Genomic DNA, 19,068 nt, shown 5'->3' with positions numbered 1-19,068 from the left:
TCTACCACATTCAAATAAATTAAAGCTTTGCAGCAATACACGCTATTTGCTGTCTTCGTGTGTTCTCAGCATTTGTCCTAAATGGGGGATAACGTAATGCAGTACGTTCACCATTAATCATTTTTTGCATCAAAAAATCTCTAAATTTCAAGTCCATACGATAAACACCACTATCAAGATAAGGGGGGAATGGAGATATACTAGGCTTTGTTACTATAGAAACTCGACAAAATTGATCAATCAACCCACTTGTATCTAATGTACTTTTATCACCTCCAACTACTTGTTTAGAACTAGCAATACTTTCTAAAGTCATTGGATCAATGTATTTAAGAGCTTCGTCAGATTGTGTAGAGTTAACAGGATTAGAACTAAGTGAATCACTTTCTTTTAAATCAAGACCTAATGTTGTGTATGCTTCTTCTTTACTAATTGGTTGAACAATAACAAAGATATGGTTAAAATGAGAAGTAAATAACCGTGGATCAAAATGTTTAACTCCTTCTTCTAAGAAGACTAATACAACAATATCATTTCCTATATGTCTTTTACGTTCTAATTTTTGGATATCATTATCACTTGTTGGTAATAAAGGAGCAACATGAAACATAACTTCATTATTAAAATACTTTGTGTAGAAACTAAATTCACCAGTTTCATTAAATTTAGTATCTAAACCTCCACTGTAAGCACCAAATCCTTCTAATTTTATTTTTTCAGCAATCAAAAACATTAATTCATAAAATCGTTTTGGTATTTCATCATTACCAAAGATAGCATTTTCGTCTTGTCCTGGTTTAACACAAACAACTCCAAATTTATATTTTCTTACTGTTGATCTTTGTTCAATTGTTAATAATTCATCATCAATTTGTGGAATATTTGAATATTTCATGACTTTAGCTCCTTTTGGGAAGATGTTTCTATATTTTGTTGGATCAGTATCAGGTGGAATAACTAACTTAACATATTCTTTACTTGTTCTCAAAATAGCTTTTTTATATTTTTTGCTTTCATCAACAGAAAGAAGTATTGAATCTTCTTTGTCCAAATAATGTTTAACTGTTTCTAATAAAAATTAATTACTAAAACTTTTGTATAACAGAAATCACTAATATAATAAAACAAACTTTTATTGTAAAAATATGTCTCATAAAAGGGAAATTCAGTTTCTGCTTCAATAATTGGCATTTTACTATTTCTTCTTTCTTTATGAAATGTAACTGAATTTTGATTTGTTTCAATATTATACCTATCTTGTAAAATATTGTCATCAACCATTTCATTTGAAATTGGTGCAAATGTCCAATCTTCTGAAGTATAATAAACTGATGACCATGGATCAGTAGTTAATATATCAAATGATGTTGAATCAATCAAACTAAATAAGTGTTCTCTTGATTTTAATGATTTTCTATTAAAATAAATAACATCAGGAATTGGATAAATTGCTTTAATCTCTACATTAAAGTGGCATAATAATAATGTAGGTGTGAGTTCAACAGTTTTATCTACTTTACTCATTTTTCGTTCTATTTGTTCTTGTTGTTGATTTTCAAGTAGCTTTTGATATTGTTCTTCTTCGTATTGCTTTTGCTCCTCTTCAGCTCTTCTTATTTCTTCAGCTTTTTCTTTTTCTTCTTGAATCCGTTTTTCTTCTTCTTCTTTTTTAAGTGCTTCTTTTCTAATAGTTTCTGCACTAGTCATATTTGGTTCATTTAATAAATCGTCTATGTCTATCTCATTATTTGAACTTGGTGGTGTGTTCATTCTTCTCAACAATCTTGTTTTCAGTTTTCTTTTTTTTTTCTTCTCTCATCCATTCATCCTATTTTCTATGTTTTCTTTTTTCTCATTTAATTTAATATATTTATTCTTTATTATTTAGTTAATTTTTATTTGACCAATATAAATTGATATATATTTATTTTAAAGTATGACTTAACATTAGCAAAAAAGATTTATAAATTACTAAAAGAAAAAAACACAAAAAAATTTAATGGTATATGACAAGATAATATCACGAAAAAATCTCTTGTGAAGAGACAAAGAATGGAATTTGTAGAAGTAGAACACATCAACTCAATAATTGACCAATTTGTTCAAAAGAAGTATATCCATTTAGGTGGGTTATTTTATGTTTATCAAATAAATCGATTTAATAAAAAGAAGACAAGAGTAATTCAATGTTCAGACGGACAATTAATCATTTTTTCTATTGAGGCTATCATTATAAATAAAGAAATTTATGACATTCGGTTGATTCAAGAAGTTCAAATGGATTTATCAAATACTCTCTTTCTAAGGTTAAATCCTTTTCAATTATTAATTAAAACATCAGCTGGAAATTGTGTAATTCAAACAGTAAATCCTGAAGAGATGGATGTTTTAATAGAAGGGTTAATGGAATCTGCTCGTTCACTTTCAATTAACTCAACAACAATTACCTGTGCCCAATTTTATTATCCCTCTTCAGTTATCCTTCAAGAAAATTAGTTTTTATGTTTTATTAATTTTTTTATTATCAAATAAATTTTTAATAAGATATAATGGTTACATGTTAGAGACATTACACAGAACACTAAAATAAATCCAATTTTTGAATCCACAGTTATTGTGTGGTTGCGACTTACCTTGGGTAACGTGGTGCCCCCATTCAAGACTAGTTGGTTGTTATTTATTAATATTTATCATAAATGATTCTCAATGAATCATTTATTATGATGGAAATATTACCATTTACCAACATGCAAGTATATTTATTAATAGTAGTTTGGTACTGAATGCCCTGAACGTTATCAAGAAAAAGGGATTTTTTAAGTGATTGTTAAGGACAAAGGAGATGGGTTATAGTGTTATGGATATGTTCTTCTTAAAATAGTTATAAACAAAGAAGAATTTTAATATTCATTAAATTCAAATAAAAACCATGCAACAATTTAAACAATAAGCCATTTAATTTAGGCGTGATTGAAAAAAATATTATTTCAATAGAAATAAAACGTGTTGTAGAAACTGATTTACTCACTTCTCAACATGATGAAAACCTAATCATAGGTAAATTGTAATTGATTTCTTTTTTTTATTAAATAAATTTTTAATTTTATCTTATTATTTCTTTATATCTTTCCATGACAACAAAACAAACTGTTTCTTTAGTTATATGGCTTCCTGAATCAAAACAAAAAACATTATTTATTTCTACAAAAGACTATACTCAAATTGAATTAAATAATATAGTCTTTAATATCACCCTATCCACTGAATTACCTGACAAAGAGCCTGATGCTATTATCACTAAAAGAACGCACCCAGTAGGTAAAATGGCAGATGAAATGAGAAAGTATGAAAAAGATCATCCAAAAGTTTTATTCTTAGAAAGTAGTGCAATTCATGATATGATGAATAGCAGAGAAGAAATTAATGCACTCTTAATTAAAAATAATATCCCTATTCCTAATTCATTTAACGTTAAATCAAAAGAAGAGGTAATTCAATTACTTCAATCAAAACAACTTACTCTTCCTTTTATTGTTAAACCAGAAAATGCACAAGGCACTTTTAATGCTCACCAAATGAAGATTGTATTGGAACAAGAAGGGATAGATGACATTCAATATCCTTGTTTATGTCAAGACTATATAAATCATAACAATAAAATTGTAAAAGTATTTTGTATTGGGAATACTCTCAAATGGCAAACAAGAACATCTTTACCGAATGTTCATCGATGTGGAGTAAAATCTGTTGATTTTAATAACCAACATTTAGAAGATATACTTAGTTGGCCTGAAGGGGTAATAGATAAACAAAGTCTTATTGAAAACTCAGCTAATCGTTTTGGTAGTAAAATTTTAGACGATCCAATCTTGTTAAATTTGACAACTGAAGCTGAGATGTGTGATTTAGCTTATAAAGTTCGTTGTGCGTTAGGTGTTCAGTTATGTGGGATTGATTTTATTAAGGAAAATGAACAAGGGATCCCTTTAGTTGTTGATGTTAATGTGTTCCCGTCTTATGGAGGAAAAGTAGATTTTGATTGGTTCGTAGAAAAGATTGCGTTGTGTTATATTGAGGTAGCAAAAATTTAGAATATCTTCGTATACTGTTAGTATTCTTTTTTTATAGAATAATTATAAAAATATGAAAAAAAATAATTTTAAAAGATAATAACTAAAAATAACAAGGAAAAGTCGATTAGTTCAGAAAAATTTTTTAAGATGAACCCTTGAGAGAAGTAACAAAAGAGAGAAAGAATGTTACCACGAGAAGATAATATCAAATAAAAAAAGAGGAATTGGTAATGAAGCGAAAAGAAAAGGATAAAATAGATAATTATAGATTTAGAGATTGAATACTTTAGACTATAAACTAAAAAATAATATCTTAGAAAAATATATAATAAATGGCTGTCTCAGATAGTGCATTTTTCCAATGGTTTACAGACAACAAAGCACCAGAATTCTTTGATGAAGAACATGAAGAATTGACACTGTACTTATCTGGCTTTGCCATGACATTGTTTACATTATTATTATTTGGACCATTGTTCTATCGATTAATTAAAGTAATTTTCATGCCAAAAACAACAGCACCACAAACAATTAGCTGGTTGTTTATTTTTCGAATTGTTCCAATGTTAGTAATATTTATGATTTGTTTGGCACGAGCAGTTATTCCCTTATGTTATGGATTAATGAATTCAACTATTTATAAACAAACAGATATTAAATATTATGATCCAGAAGAAGGAATTGCTTATTATTTAATTATTCCAAATTTCCTTCTTTGTATTGATTGGTTAATTGTAATGATTGATTTTTACTTTGAAAGACAAAGATCAGTATTTTTTGGAACATTTGTTCAAATATTTATTTTAGGACAAATGTTTATTCATTTATTATTCATTGGAACTGTTACTTCATCAGATTCACACAGAACATTTATTAATTTAATAAATATTCTATTTATTATTCTTTATTGGATTGAAGTAGTAGCCTCTTTAATTCTTTCATTCTCAATGTTATTTAAACAAGACAATAGATTTATTAATCCTGAATATAAAAGAGTTGTTTCTTCAAATAAAGAAGAAAGAGATGCTGATAGATCTAATAGTCAAGAAGAAGATAATGGTGGAGATATTTATGGGTCATCAATTCATTTTACTCCAATGTCTAATACATCAGTTAGTCAATCATATCAAAATGATACTTTAGGATTATTAAGAAATAACCAACCTGTAGATTCTCGTGCTAAACCACAAAGAAGTTTCTTTGAAAAAATAAAACATTTTATTGATTTTATTACATTCTCTAATATTAAAGAAATTTTAGGATTTAAAAGAGGATATCAAAAAGGAATGACAATGGATGTTTCAGATATTGATCAATTAGATATAAAAAATAGATCTAATTATCTTGTTAGACAATTTGAAGTTGCTTGGGAAAAAGCAAAAGAAAAAGCAAAACCTAAATTATTAAGAGTTATGTTTAGATTAAATGGAAAAGCAATGTTAATAGCTATCATTCCTAGACTTATTTTTGATATTACTATGTTTATTCCAATTGTTGCTCAAACTATTATGATTAGGATGGGATCTAAATGGCATTCATATCAAGACGGATCTTCATATTCTACAACTGTTTTTGAATCTGCTGGTTCTGAAGAATTAGATTGGAGATATAGTAGAAGTGCAGGAATGTTATTTGGTGTAATAGTTACTATTGTTGCTATAATTTCATCTGTATCTGGACATTACTTTAATTATATTACTACATTAGTTGGACAAAAAATGAGATCAACGCTTATTATGGCTATGTATGAAAGAATATTTTCAATGAATGCTAAGTCACTTTCTACTACTCCACATGGTCAAATTCTTAATATGATGTCAGTTGATGCAAATTGTGTTAATGACATGTGTTCTCAAGTTCATTTATTATGGTCATGCTCATTAGAAGTTATCATATCTATTGTCTGGTTATTCTGTGTAGTTCAATGGTCTGCATTTGCTGGATTAGTTATTATGTTCCTTGCTGTTTTCGCTAATGTTGTATTAGCTAGATTTATTGTAAGACAGATGAGAAAATTAATGATCATTAAAGATACTCGTGTCAAATTATTAACAGAAGTATTAAATGCAATTAAAACAGTTAAAGTAATGGTATGGGAATCTCATCTTCATGGACAGTTACACGAAACAAGAAAGAAAGAAGTCAAACATATTTTGTTTGTTATTGCATTCAGAAGTTGTATGAATTTTATTGTTTGGGCTATTCCACCTTCAGTCAGTTTTGTTACATATGGTATTATTACTATAATTGCAGGAGGTGATTCTGGAGCACTTAAACCAATGGACGCATTTATTACTCTCGGATTATTTAATATTATGAGACTTCCTCTTATTAGATTCCCTAAATTATTAAATGATACTATGCAAGGTGTTACTTCTATGAGAAGAATTCAAGAATTTTTATTAAAAGGTGAAGACCAAAAAGATAGAGATGCTGATAATGTCATTGTTGCAGTAGAACCTGCTTCACCAGACTCACCTGTTATTGCAGTAGAACATGCTAGTTATACATGGGAAGATAATGATTCAATTGCACTTTCAGATATTAACTTTACTGCTCAAAAAGGACAACTTATTGGAATTATTGGAGAAGTTGGATGTGGTAAAACTGCATTCTTTAAATCATTATTAGGTAATTTACATAAAACAAATGGTATGGCACTTTATAATGGAAAAATTGGATATGTTGCTCAAAATGCATGGGTCCAAAATCTTACTGTTCATGACAACGTAGTATTTGGAAAGAAACATGACAATGATTTATATGAAAAAGTTGTTGCTGCTTGTGAATTAAGAAATGATTTAGAAAATTTCCCTGGTGCTGATCAAATGGAAGTTGGTATTGGTGGATCTAATTTATCAGGAGGACAAAAACAAAGATTAGCATTAGCACGTGCTACTTATCAAAATGCAGATATTTATTTATTAGATGATTGTTTAAGTGCTGTTGACGCTAATGTTGGACAAAATATTTTCAACAATTGTATTAAAGGAGTACTTTCAGAGAAAACACGTATTTTAATTACTCAAACTTTCCAATATTTACCAGAATGTGATTACATTTATGTTATGAAAAATGGAACTTTCATTGAAAAAGGTACTTTTGAAGAATTAAAAGCAAGTCAAAACAGTGAATTTACTAGGTTATATTCTAATTATGTTGCTAATGTATCTCATGGTGATGAACATGGAAAACGAATTTTAAAAAGAAAGGTTAAAAAAGGAATGAAAGCATCTCAATTAATAGCTAAAGAAAATACACAAACTTATGCTGGTTTTGGAACTATGTTAACTTATATAAAATATGGTGGCTGGGTTTACTTTACTTTTGTTATGGTATTCTTCTTTATTTCATCATTCTTACTTATTGGATCTAACTTCTGGTTAGTTATTTGGACTGATGAAGAGAAAAAGAACAATTCTGCTTTCTTTAAAGATTTAAGTGGGTATGCACTTGTTGGATCTTATGGATTGATTGTGTTTGTTGTATTGATATTTATTATTATTCGTTTCATCTCTCTTGGAGCATTTAATGGAAAGGCATCTATTAATCTTCACTTTGATGCATTAAATCGTGTTCTTAATTCACCAATGTCTTTCTTCCAAGCAACACCAATTGGAAGAATTTTGAATCGATTCAGTGAGAATTTATTTGTTATTGATGATAAAATCAATTTGTCATTAGCTCAATTTATTTCTTCTGTTACCCTTTCTATTGTCACTATTATTATTACATCTATTTCATGTGATATGATGCTTGGTGTTTTTGCTCTTAGTATTTATTGGTTCTTCTATGTATTTAATTGGTATATGACTTATGCAAAGCAGTTATTGAGATTGGATATGGTTTATAGAAGTCCTTTATACAATACATTCCAAGAAACATTACTTGGATTAGATACTATTCGTATTATGAAGAATAACCATCGTTTCACTTCTATTTTATCAGAAAAATTAAACAAACAACAAAAAATTTATTATGCCACTAATGTTTGTCAACGTTGGCTTGGAATGAGAATTGAATTAATTGGATGTATTGGACTTGGTGCTGTTGTTATTTTCAGTTCAATGAGAATTTCTAGTGTCTCACCATCACTCATTGCTTTACTTATTCTTTATATGTTCCAATTCAATAATATTTTGAATCAATTAATTCAATCATCTGTTGAGGTTCAAACTCAATCAACTGCTATTCAAGCTGTTTGTGAATATTTGACTTTACCATCAGAAAGAGGAATTAAAGAAACTGATCCAACTGTTACTGGACATGTTCCAGAAAATTGGCCAGAGGCTGGAGATGTTCAATTCCAAAATGTTACAATGACATATAACCCTGATTTACCACCTGCTGTTAATGACTTAACTATTCATGTCCATCCAGGAGAAAGTGTTGGTATTGTTGGAAGAACTGGAGCTGGTAAATCATCCATTATGATTACATTGTTCAGATTGTATGAGATGACTTCTGGAAGAATTATTATTGATGGTGTTGATACTTCTACTCTTGCTCTTGAAACATTAAGAAGTAGGTTATGTGTTATTCCACAAGAACCTGTTTTGTTCAGGGGAACATTAAGAAAGAATCTTGATATTCTTGGAAAACATACAGATGAAGAACTCATTCAAGCTTTAGATGATGTTAATATTAGAGAACATATTTTCTCTAAAGGAAATGGTCTTGAAACTGAAATTGCAGAAGGAGGATCTAATTTCTCTATCGGAGAACGACAATTAATTTGTCTTGCAAGAGGACTATTGTCTAGATCAAAAGTTATTGTTCTTGATGAAGCTACTGCTAATGTTGATTTACAAACAGAAAAGAGAATTTTCAATGCACTATTCACACATTGTAAAGGAAGTACTATGTTCATGATTGCTCATCGTTTACACACTATCTTAACTTGTGACAAGATTTTAATGTTAGAAAAAGGACGTGTGCTTGGATTTGGAGCACCTGAAGAATTGAAAAAGACATGTCCAGAATTTGCTGCTCTTGTTTCTAAGACTGGTTTTGATATTGAAGAAGGAAATGAAGAAAATCAAGAAGAAAAAGGAGCAAAGTTAATAGATATCGAACCACCAACAGAAAAGAAAGACCAAAATGATAACCATCCTTCTACTCAACCAAGTATTCTTTAATTTTTAACTTTAACTAATTTTTAAAAGAAATCAAATAATATTTTTTGGTTTTTATTTTTAATTCATATTGTAAACATTTGTATTTGAAGTAAATATCCATGTTAATGGGCATTTATTACTAACATTAACATTATCACAAAACAAATTGAACAACATAAAATAACAAATAAAAATTGAAATTAAGAAATCAAACAAAGAAGAACAAGTCAAAAATGAAAAGAAATTAACTTATAATAAAAAATGAAGCAAGTATATGAAATATAATGAAAATGATGAAATACTATTATCCAATCTAAGAAATAACAAATAAAACTGGATGTTTCATAGAATAACATTATTAAAAAAAATAATCTAAACAATGATATTTATTTGTTTATTCATGCTTTTATTGTTTTGGGAAGTTACATAATTATAATTATTTTTATATTCAACATCACTCTCTGTAGTATTAGAGTATTTAATTGATGTGATGTGAGTTTACATCATTACAGCAACCATTGTTATATAATTAATATATATTATCTTTCACTTGTTTAATTCGTAATGTCATTATTATTGTTGTATATCTATATCATTTTCTAATTATTTTATATTTTGTTGATAAATTATGTTTAAATCAATCATTATATATCACAATTTGAATGATTTCTAATTACCTCATCTTTATATTCATTATTTTGTAATACTTTGTATTTACTTTTTTAAATAGTTGTTATTATTTTCATTTTATATTAGTTATATTAATTATTATGTGTTTTTATTTTGTTTATTATATTGAAGATATATATTATTTCAAATATTAATTTAATATCATCTCATGTTAATAAGTATTTGTTATAAGTAATTATAATTAAACAGTGTGTTGATGTTATATAATGAAGTAAAAATTGTATATTGTATAATTATTTATGTTATTTACTAGTTATTGATTTAAATGTTTCTTCATTTACATATTTGTATTATCAATTTTCTGTTCTTTCTCATTCTATATACTAACAATATATATATAGACGTTATATTATTTATACAATATGTACATTATTTTGTATTTTCATTATGTGTTATATCTAGTTTTCTTGATCCGTTTATTAATAAGTTTTCATATATTATTAATATTTGGATATATTCATTCAATTTATTTTTTAATGATTTCAATATTTTTTAATTATTATAATATGTTCATTCTTTTATATGTTTGTAAAATCTAATGATTTATTTTTCATCTATTTATTATGATATTATTCTTTTATTTTCTTTTATCATTTCTTTTATCATTTCTTTTATCATTTCTTTTATACTTCTTTTTATTATTTCTTTTATTCTCTCTATTATTTTTCTTTATAAAAAAATTCTTTTTATTATTATTCATTCTTGATATTCATTCTTTAATTCTATTAATTTATTTATTTCTTGTGTTGTTAGTTTTCATTCAAATTTCATTTATATTTTAATTAATTCTTTTCTACTTTCATCTCTTCAACTCTAATTATATTCAATATCAATGTCATGATGTATATAATTTATCTCTTGTTATAATTTAGAATATATGGATTTAAATAAAATACTTTCCTTAAATGTATTTCAATTAGTTCTATTTCACATAATATCAAGGTTATTATATAAAATTAATATTTAATTTATTGATACATCATCAATATTTAACATAGTATCATATTAATACTATTGTTTTGTGTTGTTGTTATATTATTTATTAATATGTATTTCATCTAATTATTCTTCCATTTTATTTTTCTTTATTTAATTTATGCACTAATTTTATTCATAGGAATGTATTGTTTAATATCACTTAATTGTGTATTATTTCTTATTTCTTCTTGTATATTTTCATTTATCATTATTTATTTTCTTGTTAATTGTTTTAAATAATAATAATATTATTATTATGTTATTTGTAATTATCATATCTTCATTTGAATTTGTAATTATTTTAAATCATTAATATAAATTAAATGTTTATTTCTATATTGTATTATTGATTAATATAATTACTTTTTGAATTATTCTCATTAAATGTATTGATATACAGTCATTAGAAATTATGAATATGAGAAAAGATATCTCAGTTGAGTATTCATATTTCAATATTCATATCATTATTTATGTTATTGGAATTATAATAGTTGTATTTTCAATTCATCATATATTTTATATTTTCAAATATTTCTTCTTGATTATTATTATAACATTTTAATCATTTTATTATCTAAAATTGATTTACATTATCACATGGTTTCCTGATATTATTAAACATTTCTGTTAATTAAAATTCTAATACTATTTGTTTGTAATAATGTACTTTCAATTAATCATTCTTTATATTGATATGAGAATATCTTAAATTTCTGATGTGTTATTTTTTTTATTATTCATTAATAAGTGTTATTCAATTTTATATTTAATAAATGTGATAAATACTTTAATACATAACTTAACCATATAATATGTATAATTATTATGATTTAATTTGTCTCATTTTATATATTAATATATTCATTCAATTTAGAATTTCGTTTTGTATATTTAATTATTATTTAATCAATTCTTTATTTATTCTTTTATTAATATAAGGTAGTTTATCAAAAATCTTTCAATTAAATCTATTCCTGGAATTTTCAACTTTTTGCTCATTTGGTTATGCACTCTATTTTTCATCTGTTAATTTACTTATTTCTTTATTTATATTCATATCTGTGTTATCTCTTCTATTAACTGTTCCTTTATATTATTTATTTCTTATTTCTCTTATATTTTTTTTATAATGATAATATATTTTATTTTTTTTGGAAGTTCTATTATTTATTGTTTATGATTTTGTTTTCATATATTTCATTTATAATAATTCTATTTCTTTTCTTATATTCTTTTATATATTCTATTTCAACTATTAATATTAATTAATGTTATTAGTCCTTTCTCGTGTTTTTATTTTATTTTCATTATTCCTTTTTTGTATATAATATTTGTTTAATTTTTGTATATTCATTGTTATTTGATAAATGTTTGATATTATTTATTTTGATATTTTTTATCTATAAATTTTCTTTTCTTTTATTAATATTTTATTCTATTATTTGTTTAATTGTTGATGTAAATGAATAATTATAATTTTTAATTTCATTTAATATAGTGAGACGCATGTTCATTGTTTGTTTCATTTACCATTCTTCGATTTTGATATTATATTATAGATTTTATCTATTTTCTCTTCTATTTTCTTTTTATTATCTTTATTATTTCTTTTTCTATATATTCTTCTCAATATTATGACTCTCTATTTTATTTATTATTATTTATTTCATTTTTAAATTCATTACATATATTTCTTTTAATTTAATTGTGTAATTTCATTATTATATAGAGCAAATTCATTAATTCTAGATGACATTTATAATTATAATTAAATTTATTTGTTTAATAAAACAAAATCATCTTGAGTATTTAATATTTTATATAATTAATTACATAATCATTATATATTAATGGTTTATTTATTTAATATTTCTTCTATTATTATTTGTGTTATCATTCATTTATTGTATTATTATTAATTGATTCAATGTTGTTTGTGTTCAATTCATTAATTAGATATTAATTTGGTTTTATTGTTCATAAATATTATTTCTAGTTATTTCATTTTTGTTGTTTATGTTCTATCTATTGTATAAATATTTATGTATTGTTTTATGTTATAATTATTTCTAATACTATATCATATTGAATTTTATGAATAATTTTTTTCTTGTGTATTTATATTATCATTCTTTATTTGTGTTTTAATAGCATTCTCCATTAATTTAATTTCTATTTTTCTTCTATTAATATTGATTTCATCAGTTTTATGTTGTTAATAAAATGATTAATTTGATGAAGAATTAAATTTAATTCATTACAACACTCTTTATATATTTCATTATATTAATTTAAATATTTTATTTCATTATTTTATATATTTTTCATTTTTTCATCATTAATATTATTTGTTTATTAAATTTATTTTTTATTTCATTACTTTATATGAACAGAAGTGTTAATACTGTCTTTCATTTCTTTTATTATTGTATTTATTATTTCCATTTATCCATTCTTGTATATTCTTATTATATATTTTTTTCTTTTATAGTTTCTTCTACTTTTGTATTCTATTTTTATTTATTGTTTCTTTTTATTCATTTTATCTTTACTATCATTTGTCTTTTCTTCATTCATTGTTTTATTTTTCTATTTCTTTTATTTCTATATCATATTTCTCAGGTAGATTCTACTTTTTCTTCTTATTTATATATTATTTCTTTTTATCTTTTAATGAATGTTTATTGTACATTTCATTAATTTCTTTTCTGTATAATAATGTTCTTTTCTAATTGAATAAATTATTCATTTGATTTATCAAATATAATACCATTCTCTTATCATATATTTAACATCTTCTATTTCTTGTTTTCTTAAACATTTCAAAGAGGGTACATTATTTTTTAACAATACTCACAAAATTCATTACATTCAATATTAAATAATACTTTATTTATTTTTCCTTATTGATGTTGCTTCTTTTTAGATAATTATTTAAATTAATCATTGTAATTTTTATAAATATTTTGTGGTGATTTACAACAAAATTATTAAAATAAAAACAAAAAACAATTAAAGGAAAAAAAAGGAAAAAGGAAAAAGAAAGAAGAAAGAACTAAAAAGAAAGAAATGGGGATTAAAGGAATGTGGGAAATGATAAAAGAGAAAGGGAAAGAGATAGAAGAGGAAGAGATTAAAGGGAAAAGAGTTGCGATAGATATAAGTGAGATAATAATTAGATGTATGAAAAAGAAAGAAGATGTGAATACGATGATGATGAAAATAATAATCAAAAGTAAAGAAAAAGGGATTTATCCAATATTTGTATTTGATGGGAAAACACAAACATATTTAAAAGAAAACACAATCAAAAAAAGGATAAAAAGATATAATAAAGAAGAAGAAAGAAAGAAAGAAATAGAAAAGAAAGAAATAAATAAATTAATAACATCAATTCAAAAAAGAAAGAAAGAACATATAGAAAATAATAATACAAATAATAATAATAATGAAGAAGAACTTCTTTTACTTATTAAAAAAGATAAACAAGATGAATACAAACTTACTCCAAATATATCATTAATTCAAAATATTAATTCTAATTTAAATTCTATTAAACGAATTTATTCTGATTCTCTTCTTGATTCTTCTTCTTCTCCTTTTCTTTTTACTCATACTCAAATTAATCATAGAATTATACATGGTTTTTATAATAGATATTCTTATTCTATTAATTCTCCTCATCATTCTTCTCTTTTATCTTCTGATCTTTCTCTTTGGGGTCTTGGTGCTCTTTCTTTTTCTCTTTATTCTTCTTTAATCAATTCTTTTCTTTCTTCTCTTTCTTCTATTCCTCTTTCTGATTCTTCTATTCCTCCTTTCCTTTCTTCAATTGATTCATTTGAGTCAATTGATTCAATTGGTTCAACTTCTTCTCCTCTTTCTATTTCTCCTTATCAATCTATCCTTTCATCTCACACAACTCTTCCCAATACTGCTAATTCTATAAATTATGATTATGATTGTTATAATAACTGTGGTTATAACTATGATGACTACAATGATTGTGATGATTATGATGACGAAAAGATAAAACACGATGATTATGATGATGAAAAAAGAAGGAAAGAAAATAGAAGAAATGAAAACACAAGAAGAGAAGATGGAACAGACGAGATAACATCTTTTCTTCCACTCATTCCTCAATTGGACAAAGACACAACAACAACAGATTGGATCAACAATTCCACATCCATTCAACCATCTTATTGTTTTCAACAAAACATCAACAATGATAGAAATTACAATATAAACAATGACATAGAAAAAGAAAGAAATAAAACTAAAGAAAATAAAGAAGAAAGAACAAACAAACAAATTGACACTAAAGAAGTGAAGATAGAAGAAATAAACAAAATAAAGATAGAAGAAATAAACAAAGAAAAGCAAGAAGAAGAAATCATTCAAGAAATAGAAGAGATAATTAATCGTATGAAAGAAGAAAAGAAAGAAAAACAAAAGTGTTGTATCAATATAAAAGAAGAAACAAAACAAGAAGAACATATTTCCAAAGAAGAAACAAACAATCAAATGAAAGAAAAAGAAGAAATATATGAAATAATTAATAAAGATCATATTAATGATATTAATAAAGATGATATTAATGATATTAACAAAGAAAAAGAAGAAGAAGAAATAAAAGAAATAATTAACATAAAAGAAGAAGAAATAAAAGAAATTAATAATAAAGAAAAGAAAGAAAAAGAAAATTTTAATTGTATTAGTAATGGAATTATTAAGAATCAAGTTATTTATCAAAAACTTATTAAAATGTTTAAAGAAATTAACATTCCATATATAATTGCACCAGGTGAAGCTGAAGCTCAATGTTATCAACTTGAACATGATGGATTATGTGATTATATAGCAACAAATGATAGTGATATCTTTGTTTATGGTGCTAAAAATGTTATCAAAAACTTATTCACTTCTTCTCATCCTCTTTTATATTCTTCTTCAACTTTCGACTATTCTCTTGACCAAATTAGACTTTATTCTCTTCTTGTTCCTTCTGACTATTCTAATGGCATTCCTAACATCGGTCCAATCTCTGCTAAAAAAATCATCAATTCTTTTCATACAATCAATGACTTCCTCAATCCCTCCCTTCTTTCTTCTCCTCCTCCTCATCTCTCTTCTATCCTATCTTCTCTTCATCTTCCCCCTCATTTCCCTAACCCTTTAATTCTTTCTCAATTCTCTTCTCCAAACGTTCTTCTTTCTCCTTCTCTTCCTATCTCTCCTCTCCCTTCTCTTTCTTCTCTTTTCCTTTATTCTAAACACTCTTTACATTGGTCTTCTTCTCTTCTTCTTCGTTATTTCCCTTCTTTCTGCTAGTTAGGTAAGAATTGACTTATTATTTTAATTATGTTTTTTAGTGTTCCTTCACTTCTTTTTGTTTTTCTGGTTGTTACCCATATAAGAAGAGTAATAACTTTTCAATGCGGTGTATTTTGTGTTCTTGTTTAAGAGAACCAGATTTTGTAGTAACTTTTTATTGATGTCCTTGAAAGTCTACTTAATTATGTTATGTTTTTTAAATACATTTTTAGTTTTCACTTTATTTTTTTGTTGGTATTATTTCAGTTCTATTTAATAATTAATCAATCAGTCCTTGACAATTACACACAATTAAATGAATTGTTGTTCTGGTTTAAAAAAAATTATGAATGTAATAATAAGATAAGTTTAAAATAGTTAAATTGTAATGAAAGATTGTTAATTACACATGGAATGAAAGAAAAATTGAAACGACACATTTTGTTCTAATTGGTAAGGGTTTTTTAAAGCATAAATAAAAAGTTGAATGACTTGGTAATGTTCTTTGATGGATGCAATGTTGAGGAGATTATTTTCAACGAGTGGTTTTTTGTTAAGTTTTTTCAATTGTTTTTCAAGGATAAAGATGCACGGAATAAAGCTTTCTGTTGAAAGTAAAGAGTAAATTGCATTTTTATAATTGTCATATCGTTTCACAGGGGAGAATAAAGAAAAGCTATTTGTTAATTGTTGTTCAACTTCTTGAGATAATAGTTGAGATAAGTCTTTATTTGTTTTTGTTAAAAGTAAGAGTTCTTCCAATATAATATATCCCATATTAAAATCATTAAGAGCAATACAAAATTTAGCAACTTCTAAAAAGAAAGAAAGAGTCTCAGGAGAGGTAGTATGTCTTTTAATAAGACATTTTATGCCAGATAGTTTTGAGATATATTTGTTAATACAACAGTTGTCATAATGATAGAATTGGATAGGTTGGATTACTTTAAACATTGAATAGTCGAAGAAAATTAATTGTTGGGCTACAATTAAAGGATGAATAGTGAAAAGATTTTCACGATTTACATCTTGAACTTCGTTGATGTTTTCTATATATTCAGTTCTTCTTTCATTATATGATTTACATTTTTTCTGTTTCTTCTCTTCCTTTGAAGAAGGGATGGTTGAAGAAACCTTTTTTGTTTCATTAACAACTTTATTGTTTAATATTTCCATAACTGACATAGTGAAAGAAGTTGAATACATTCCCGTACAGAAATAATGTTTTATTTCATTAATAATTTCTTCATCCAAAGAATCTTTCTTTAATAGAACCCCAATAATAATTTTTTCTAGTCTCATCAATTCCATACAATTTTCTGTATTAGTTTTTTGATTTAAAAAAGCTTTTTTAATTTTTTTATGGTATTCAAAACACCAACGAAGAATAGTAAATGAATCACTGAAAAATGGATAGGATTCAGTAAAAAAAGTAATTAAATCGTCATTTCCTAATACCTCATGGAGACAAACTGAAAAGAGTTTTTTTGGAGATATATGAATGATAAGACCATCTTCATTATAACAAGGATCTCCATTAGAATCAAAAATATATTCTGCATTGTCAAGTAAAGTTTGAATAAAAGATAGAGCTTCTTTAAAACTTTGATTATTCAATAAACAATATTGAAATAGAAAGTCATCAACATACCCAAGTTGGACACAATTAACAAGACAAGTCAATACTTCTCTTTTAATTCTTGGAAGACACCAAACATACTCTCTAATAAATTTTAAATCACTTATTATAAAATCTTCAAATAGAACCAAATTATTATTTTTCCATGTTTGTCTCCATTTTTTACTTTTTCCATCTTTCTTAATATCTATAAGTATATCTTTCCATACTTGAAATATTTCAGTTTCATTATTAGTAGGTTGTCTTTTCCGTTTATCATCATTATAAAAGAGCTTACACACTTTTGATAATTTTGAAGGAATTTTACGTAAAGAACAATTTGTATGTTGATTTGGAGTTGTTATAAATGGGGTTCGTTGACTTTCTTGGCTGGAAAATGTTACAGTTCTTGGAGTTTGTTGACATGAACGAGAACTCTTTGAGTAATAAGGAGAATGAATAGGAGAAGATAAACTTCCAAGGCTTGGCAAAGATTGAGCACTAGATAAATTGGTATAAAGAGGAGGAACAATAGATTTACAGGTGGCTTTTTGAAAGGAGTTACGAGCGAGTTGCTGTTTTAATGTTGCCATTTAATATTTTTTAAATTGTAATATTAGTTTTCAAAAGAAAAAGGTATTTATAAAATGAATTTTTCTTTCGTATTTTGTTAGTTTTTTTTATTTCTATACGTCAAAATTTGTCAAAATCAAAAATCAATAATTTTTTTTAATGTCATTAAAAACTAATTTTATCTTCTTTGTACTTTAATTAAAAAGTTATATTATTTCAATGACGTGGTTACAAAAATGATTGAATGCTGTGTAAATTTAATGAATTATTAGAATATTCTATTATTATTACCCTATCCGTTGAAAAATTCCAACGATATTTTGACTGATCTAAAACCAACAAAAATCCTAAAATAATAAATTTGTAAATTTATTGATGTTACTTTAAATATTCTTATTTTATCCAATTAAACGAAAACAAAGATATAGTGAATTCTTCAAGAAGCAAATTAAGTTGGAAACATTGTTCGAAAGATTTAAAATAATATTAAACTAAACAATCTGAATGATTTAATACTCAAAACTCAAATTATGAAAAAATTCGATTTTTTTTTAATTAGTTTTATTATATATATTAAAACATAAAAAATATATTTTCTAATCGTTTTCTTTCTTTTTTTTTTGAAAAAATTTTGTTTTAATGACATTTGTATAATTAACTTTGTTAATTTTAAATTGAATTTTTTTCTAAGTTTCTT

The 19,068-nt window shown here is 24.9% G+C and overlaps 6 protein-coding genes across 6 annotated transcripts, besides 52 other annotated features; 4 read left to right on the top strand and 2 right to left on the bottom strand.

Annotated features, from left to right (window-relative positions):
* Positions 1–19: 19 nt before the first annotated feature.
* Positions 20–1,770, bottom strand: EDI_127090 (rap GTPase-activating protein, putative; the record flags this gene model as incomplete). Its single annotated transcript, XM_001734625.1, has 2 exons — positions 20–1,068; positions 1,131–1,770. The coding sequence occupies 2 exons, from the start codon at positions 1,768–1,770 to the stop codon at positions 20–22; spliced, it is 1,689 nt and encodes a 562-aa protein (XP_001734677.1).
* Positions 1,573–1,670: a microsatellite.
* Positions 1,771–1,854: 84 nt separating the features above from the next.
* Positions 1,855–1,934: a sequence feature (AT_rich).
* A 118-nt stretch (positions 1,935–2,052) lies between these two features.
* Positions 2,053–2,496, top strand: EDI_127080 (uncharacterized protein; the record flags this gene model as incomplete). Its single annotated transcript, XM_001734624.1, has 1 exon — positions 2,053–2,496. The coding sequence occupies one exon, from the start codon at positions 2,053–2,055 to the stop codon at positions 2,494–2,496; it is 444 nt and encodes a 147-aa protein (XP_001734676.1).
* Positions 2,489–2,551: a sequence feature (AT_rich).
* A 5-nt stretch (positions 2,552–2,556) lies between these two features.
* Positions 2,557–2,722: a repeat region.
* Positions 2,671–3,079: a repeat region.
* Positions 3,080–3,125: a sequence feature (AT_rich).
* Positions 3,126–3,131: 6 nt separating this feature from the next.
* Positions 3,132–4,091, top strand: EDI_127070 (inositol-tetrakisphosphate 1-kinase, putative; the record flags this gene model as incomplete). The annotated part of the gene is made up of 1 exon (XM_001734623.1): positions 3,132–4,091. One exon carries the CDS (start codon positions 3,132–3,134, stop codon positions 4,089–4,091), a length of 960 nt encoding a protein of 319 aa, XP_001734675.1.
* Positions 4,092–4,126: 35 nt separating this feature from the next.
* Positions 4,127–4,192: a microsatellite.
* Positions 4,193–4,372: 180 nt separating this feature from the next.
* Positions 4,373–4,407: a sequence feature (AT_rich).
* Positions 4,406–9,211, top strand: EDI_127060 (multidrug resistance-associated protein, putative; the record flags this gene model as incomplete). Its single annotated transcript, XM_001734622.1, has 1 exon — positions 4,406–9,211. The coding sequence occupies one exon, from the start codon at positions 4,406–4,408 to the stop codon at positions 9,209–9,211; it is 4,806 nt and encodes a 1,601-aa protein (XP_001734674.1).
* Positions 4,942–4,975: a sequence feature (AT_rich).
* Positions 9,207–9,274: a sequence feature (AT_rich).
* Positions 9,275–9,353: 79 nt separating this feature from the next.
* Positions 9,354–9,491: a microsatellite.
* Positions 9,492–9,616: 125 nt separating this feature from the next.
* Positions 9,617–9,639: a sequence feature (AT_rich).
* A 72-nt stretch (positions 9,640–9,711) lies between these two features.
* Positions 9,712–9,733: a sequence feature (AT_rich).
* A 141-nt stretch (positions 9,734–9,874) lies between these two features.
* Positions 9,875–10,034: a microsatellite.
* A 71-nt stretch (positions 10,035–10,105) lies between these two features.
* Positions 10,106–10,180: a microsatellite.
* Positions 10,181–10,331: 151 nt separating this feature from the next.
* Positions 10,332–10,504: a microsatellite.
* Positions 10,423–10,553: a microsatellite.
* Positions 10,456–10,637: a microsatellite.
* Positions 10,638–10,823: 186 nt separating this feature from the next.
* Positions 10,824–10,853: a sequence feature (AT_rich).
* A 57-nt stretch (positions 10,854–10,910) lies between these two features.
* Positions 10,911–11,093: a microsatellite.
* Positions 11,094–11,220: a sequence feature (AT_rich).
* Positions 11,221–11,370: 150 nt separating this feature from the next.
* Positions 11,371–11,443: a sequence feature (AT_rich).
* A 139-nt stretch (positions 11,444–11,582) lies between these two features.
* Positions 11,583–11,636: a sequence feature (AT_rich).
* A 69-nt stretch (positions 11,637–11,705) lies between these two features.
* Positions 11,706–11,798: a microsatellite.
* Positions 11,799–11,851: 53 nt separating this feature from the next.
* Positions 11,852–11,986: a microsatellite.
* A 15-nt stretch (positions 11,987–12,001) lies between these two features.
* Positions 12,002–12,179: a microsatellite.
* Positions 12,153–12,313: a microsatellite.
* Positions 12,314–12,326: 13 nt separating this feature from the next.
* Positions 12,327–12,358: a sequence feature (AT_rich).
* A 19-nt stretch (positions 12,359–12,377) lies between these two features.
* Positions 12,378–12,534: a microsatellite.
* Positions 12,427–12,586: a microsatellite.
* A 29-nt stretch (positions 12,587–12,615) lies between these two features.
* Positions 12,616–12,652: a sequence feature (AT_rich).
* Positions 12,653–12,667: 15 nt separating this feature from the next.
* Positions 12,668–12,788: a microsatellite.
* Positions 12,789–12,860: 72 nt separating this feature from the next.
* Positions 12,861–13,041: a microsatellite.
* An 88-nt stretch (positions 13,042–13,129) lies between these two features.
* Positions 13,130–13,243: a microsatellite.
* Positions 13,244–13,287: 44 nt separating this feature from the next.
* Positions 13,288–13,469: a microsatellite.
* Positions 13,470–13,734: 265 nt separating this feature from the next.
* Positions 13,735–13,762: a sequence feature (AT_rich).
* Positions 13,763–13,787: 25 nt separating this feature from the next.
* Positions 13,788–13,829: a sequence feature (AT_rich).
* A 24-nt stretch (positions 13,830–13,853) lies between these two features.
* Positions 13,854–13,931: a microsatellite.
* EDI_127020 (uncharacterized protein) lies at positions 13,931–16,198 on the top strand (the record flags this gene model as incomplete). The annotated part of the gene is made up of 1 exon (XM_001734621.1): positions 13,931–16,198. The coding sequence occupies one exon, from the start codon at positions 13,931–13,933 to the stop codon at positions 16,196–16,198; it is 2,268 nt and encodes a 755-aa protein (XP_001734673.1).
* Positions 14,202–14,242: a microsatellite.
* Positions 14,283–14,311: a sequence feature (AT_rich).
* Positions 14,371–14,419: a sequence feature (AT_rich).
* Positions 14,521–14,691: a microsatellite.
* Positions 14,811–14,914: a microsatellite.
* Positions 14,915–14,962: a microsatellite.
* Positions 15,081–15,259: a microsatellite.
* Positions 15,128–15,314: a microsatellite.
* Positions 15,476–15,570: a microsatellite.
* Positions 15,961–16,036: a microsatellite.
* Positions 15,961–16,068: a microsatellite.
* Positions 16,075–16,138: a microsatellite.
* Positions 16,199–16,579: 381 nt separating the features above from the next.
* Positions 16,580–18,391, bottom strand: EDI_127010 (uncharacterized protein; the record flags this gene model as incomplete). The annotated part of the gene is made up of 1 exon (XM_001734620.1): positions 16,580–18,391. The coding sequence occupies one exon, from the start codon at positions 18,389–18,391 to the stop codon at positions 16,580–16,582; it is 1,812 nt and encodes a 603-aa protein (XP_001734672.1).
* Positions 18,390–18,417: a sequence feature (AT_rich).
* Positions 18,418–18,914: 497 nt separating this feature from the next.
* Positions 18,915–18,967: a sequence feature (AT_rich).
* Positions 18,968–19,068: the final 101 nt, after the last annotated feature.

The sequence above is a fragment of the Entamoeba dispar genome, genomic scaffold (assembly GCF_000209125.1).
Source record: "Entamoeba dispar SAW760 scf_1105229458423 genomic scaffold, whole genome shotgun sequence".
Classification (NCBI taxonomy): Eukaryota; Evosea; order Mastigamoebida; family Endamoebidae; genus Entamoeba; species Entamoeba dispar.
This window is presented reverse-complemented; position numbering and strand designations above follow the sequence as displayed.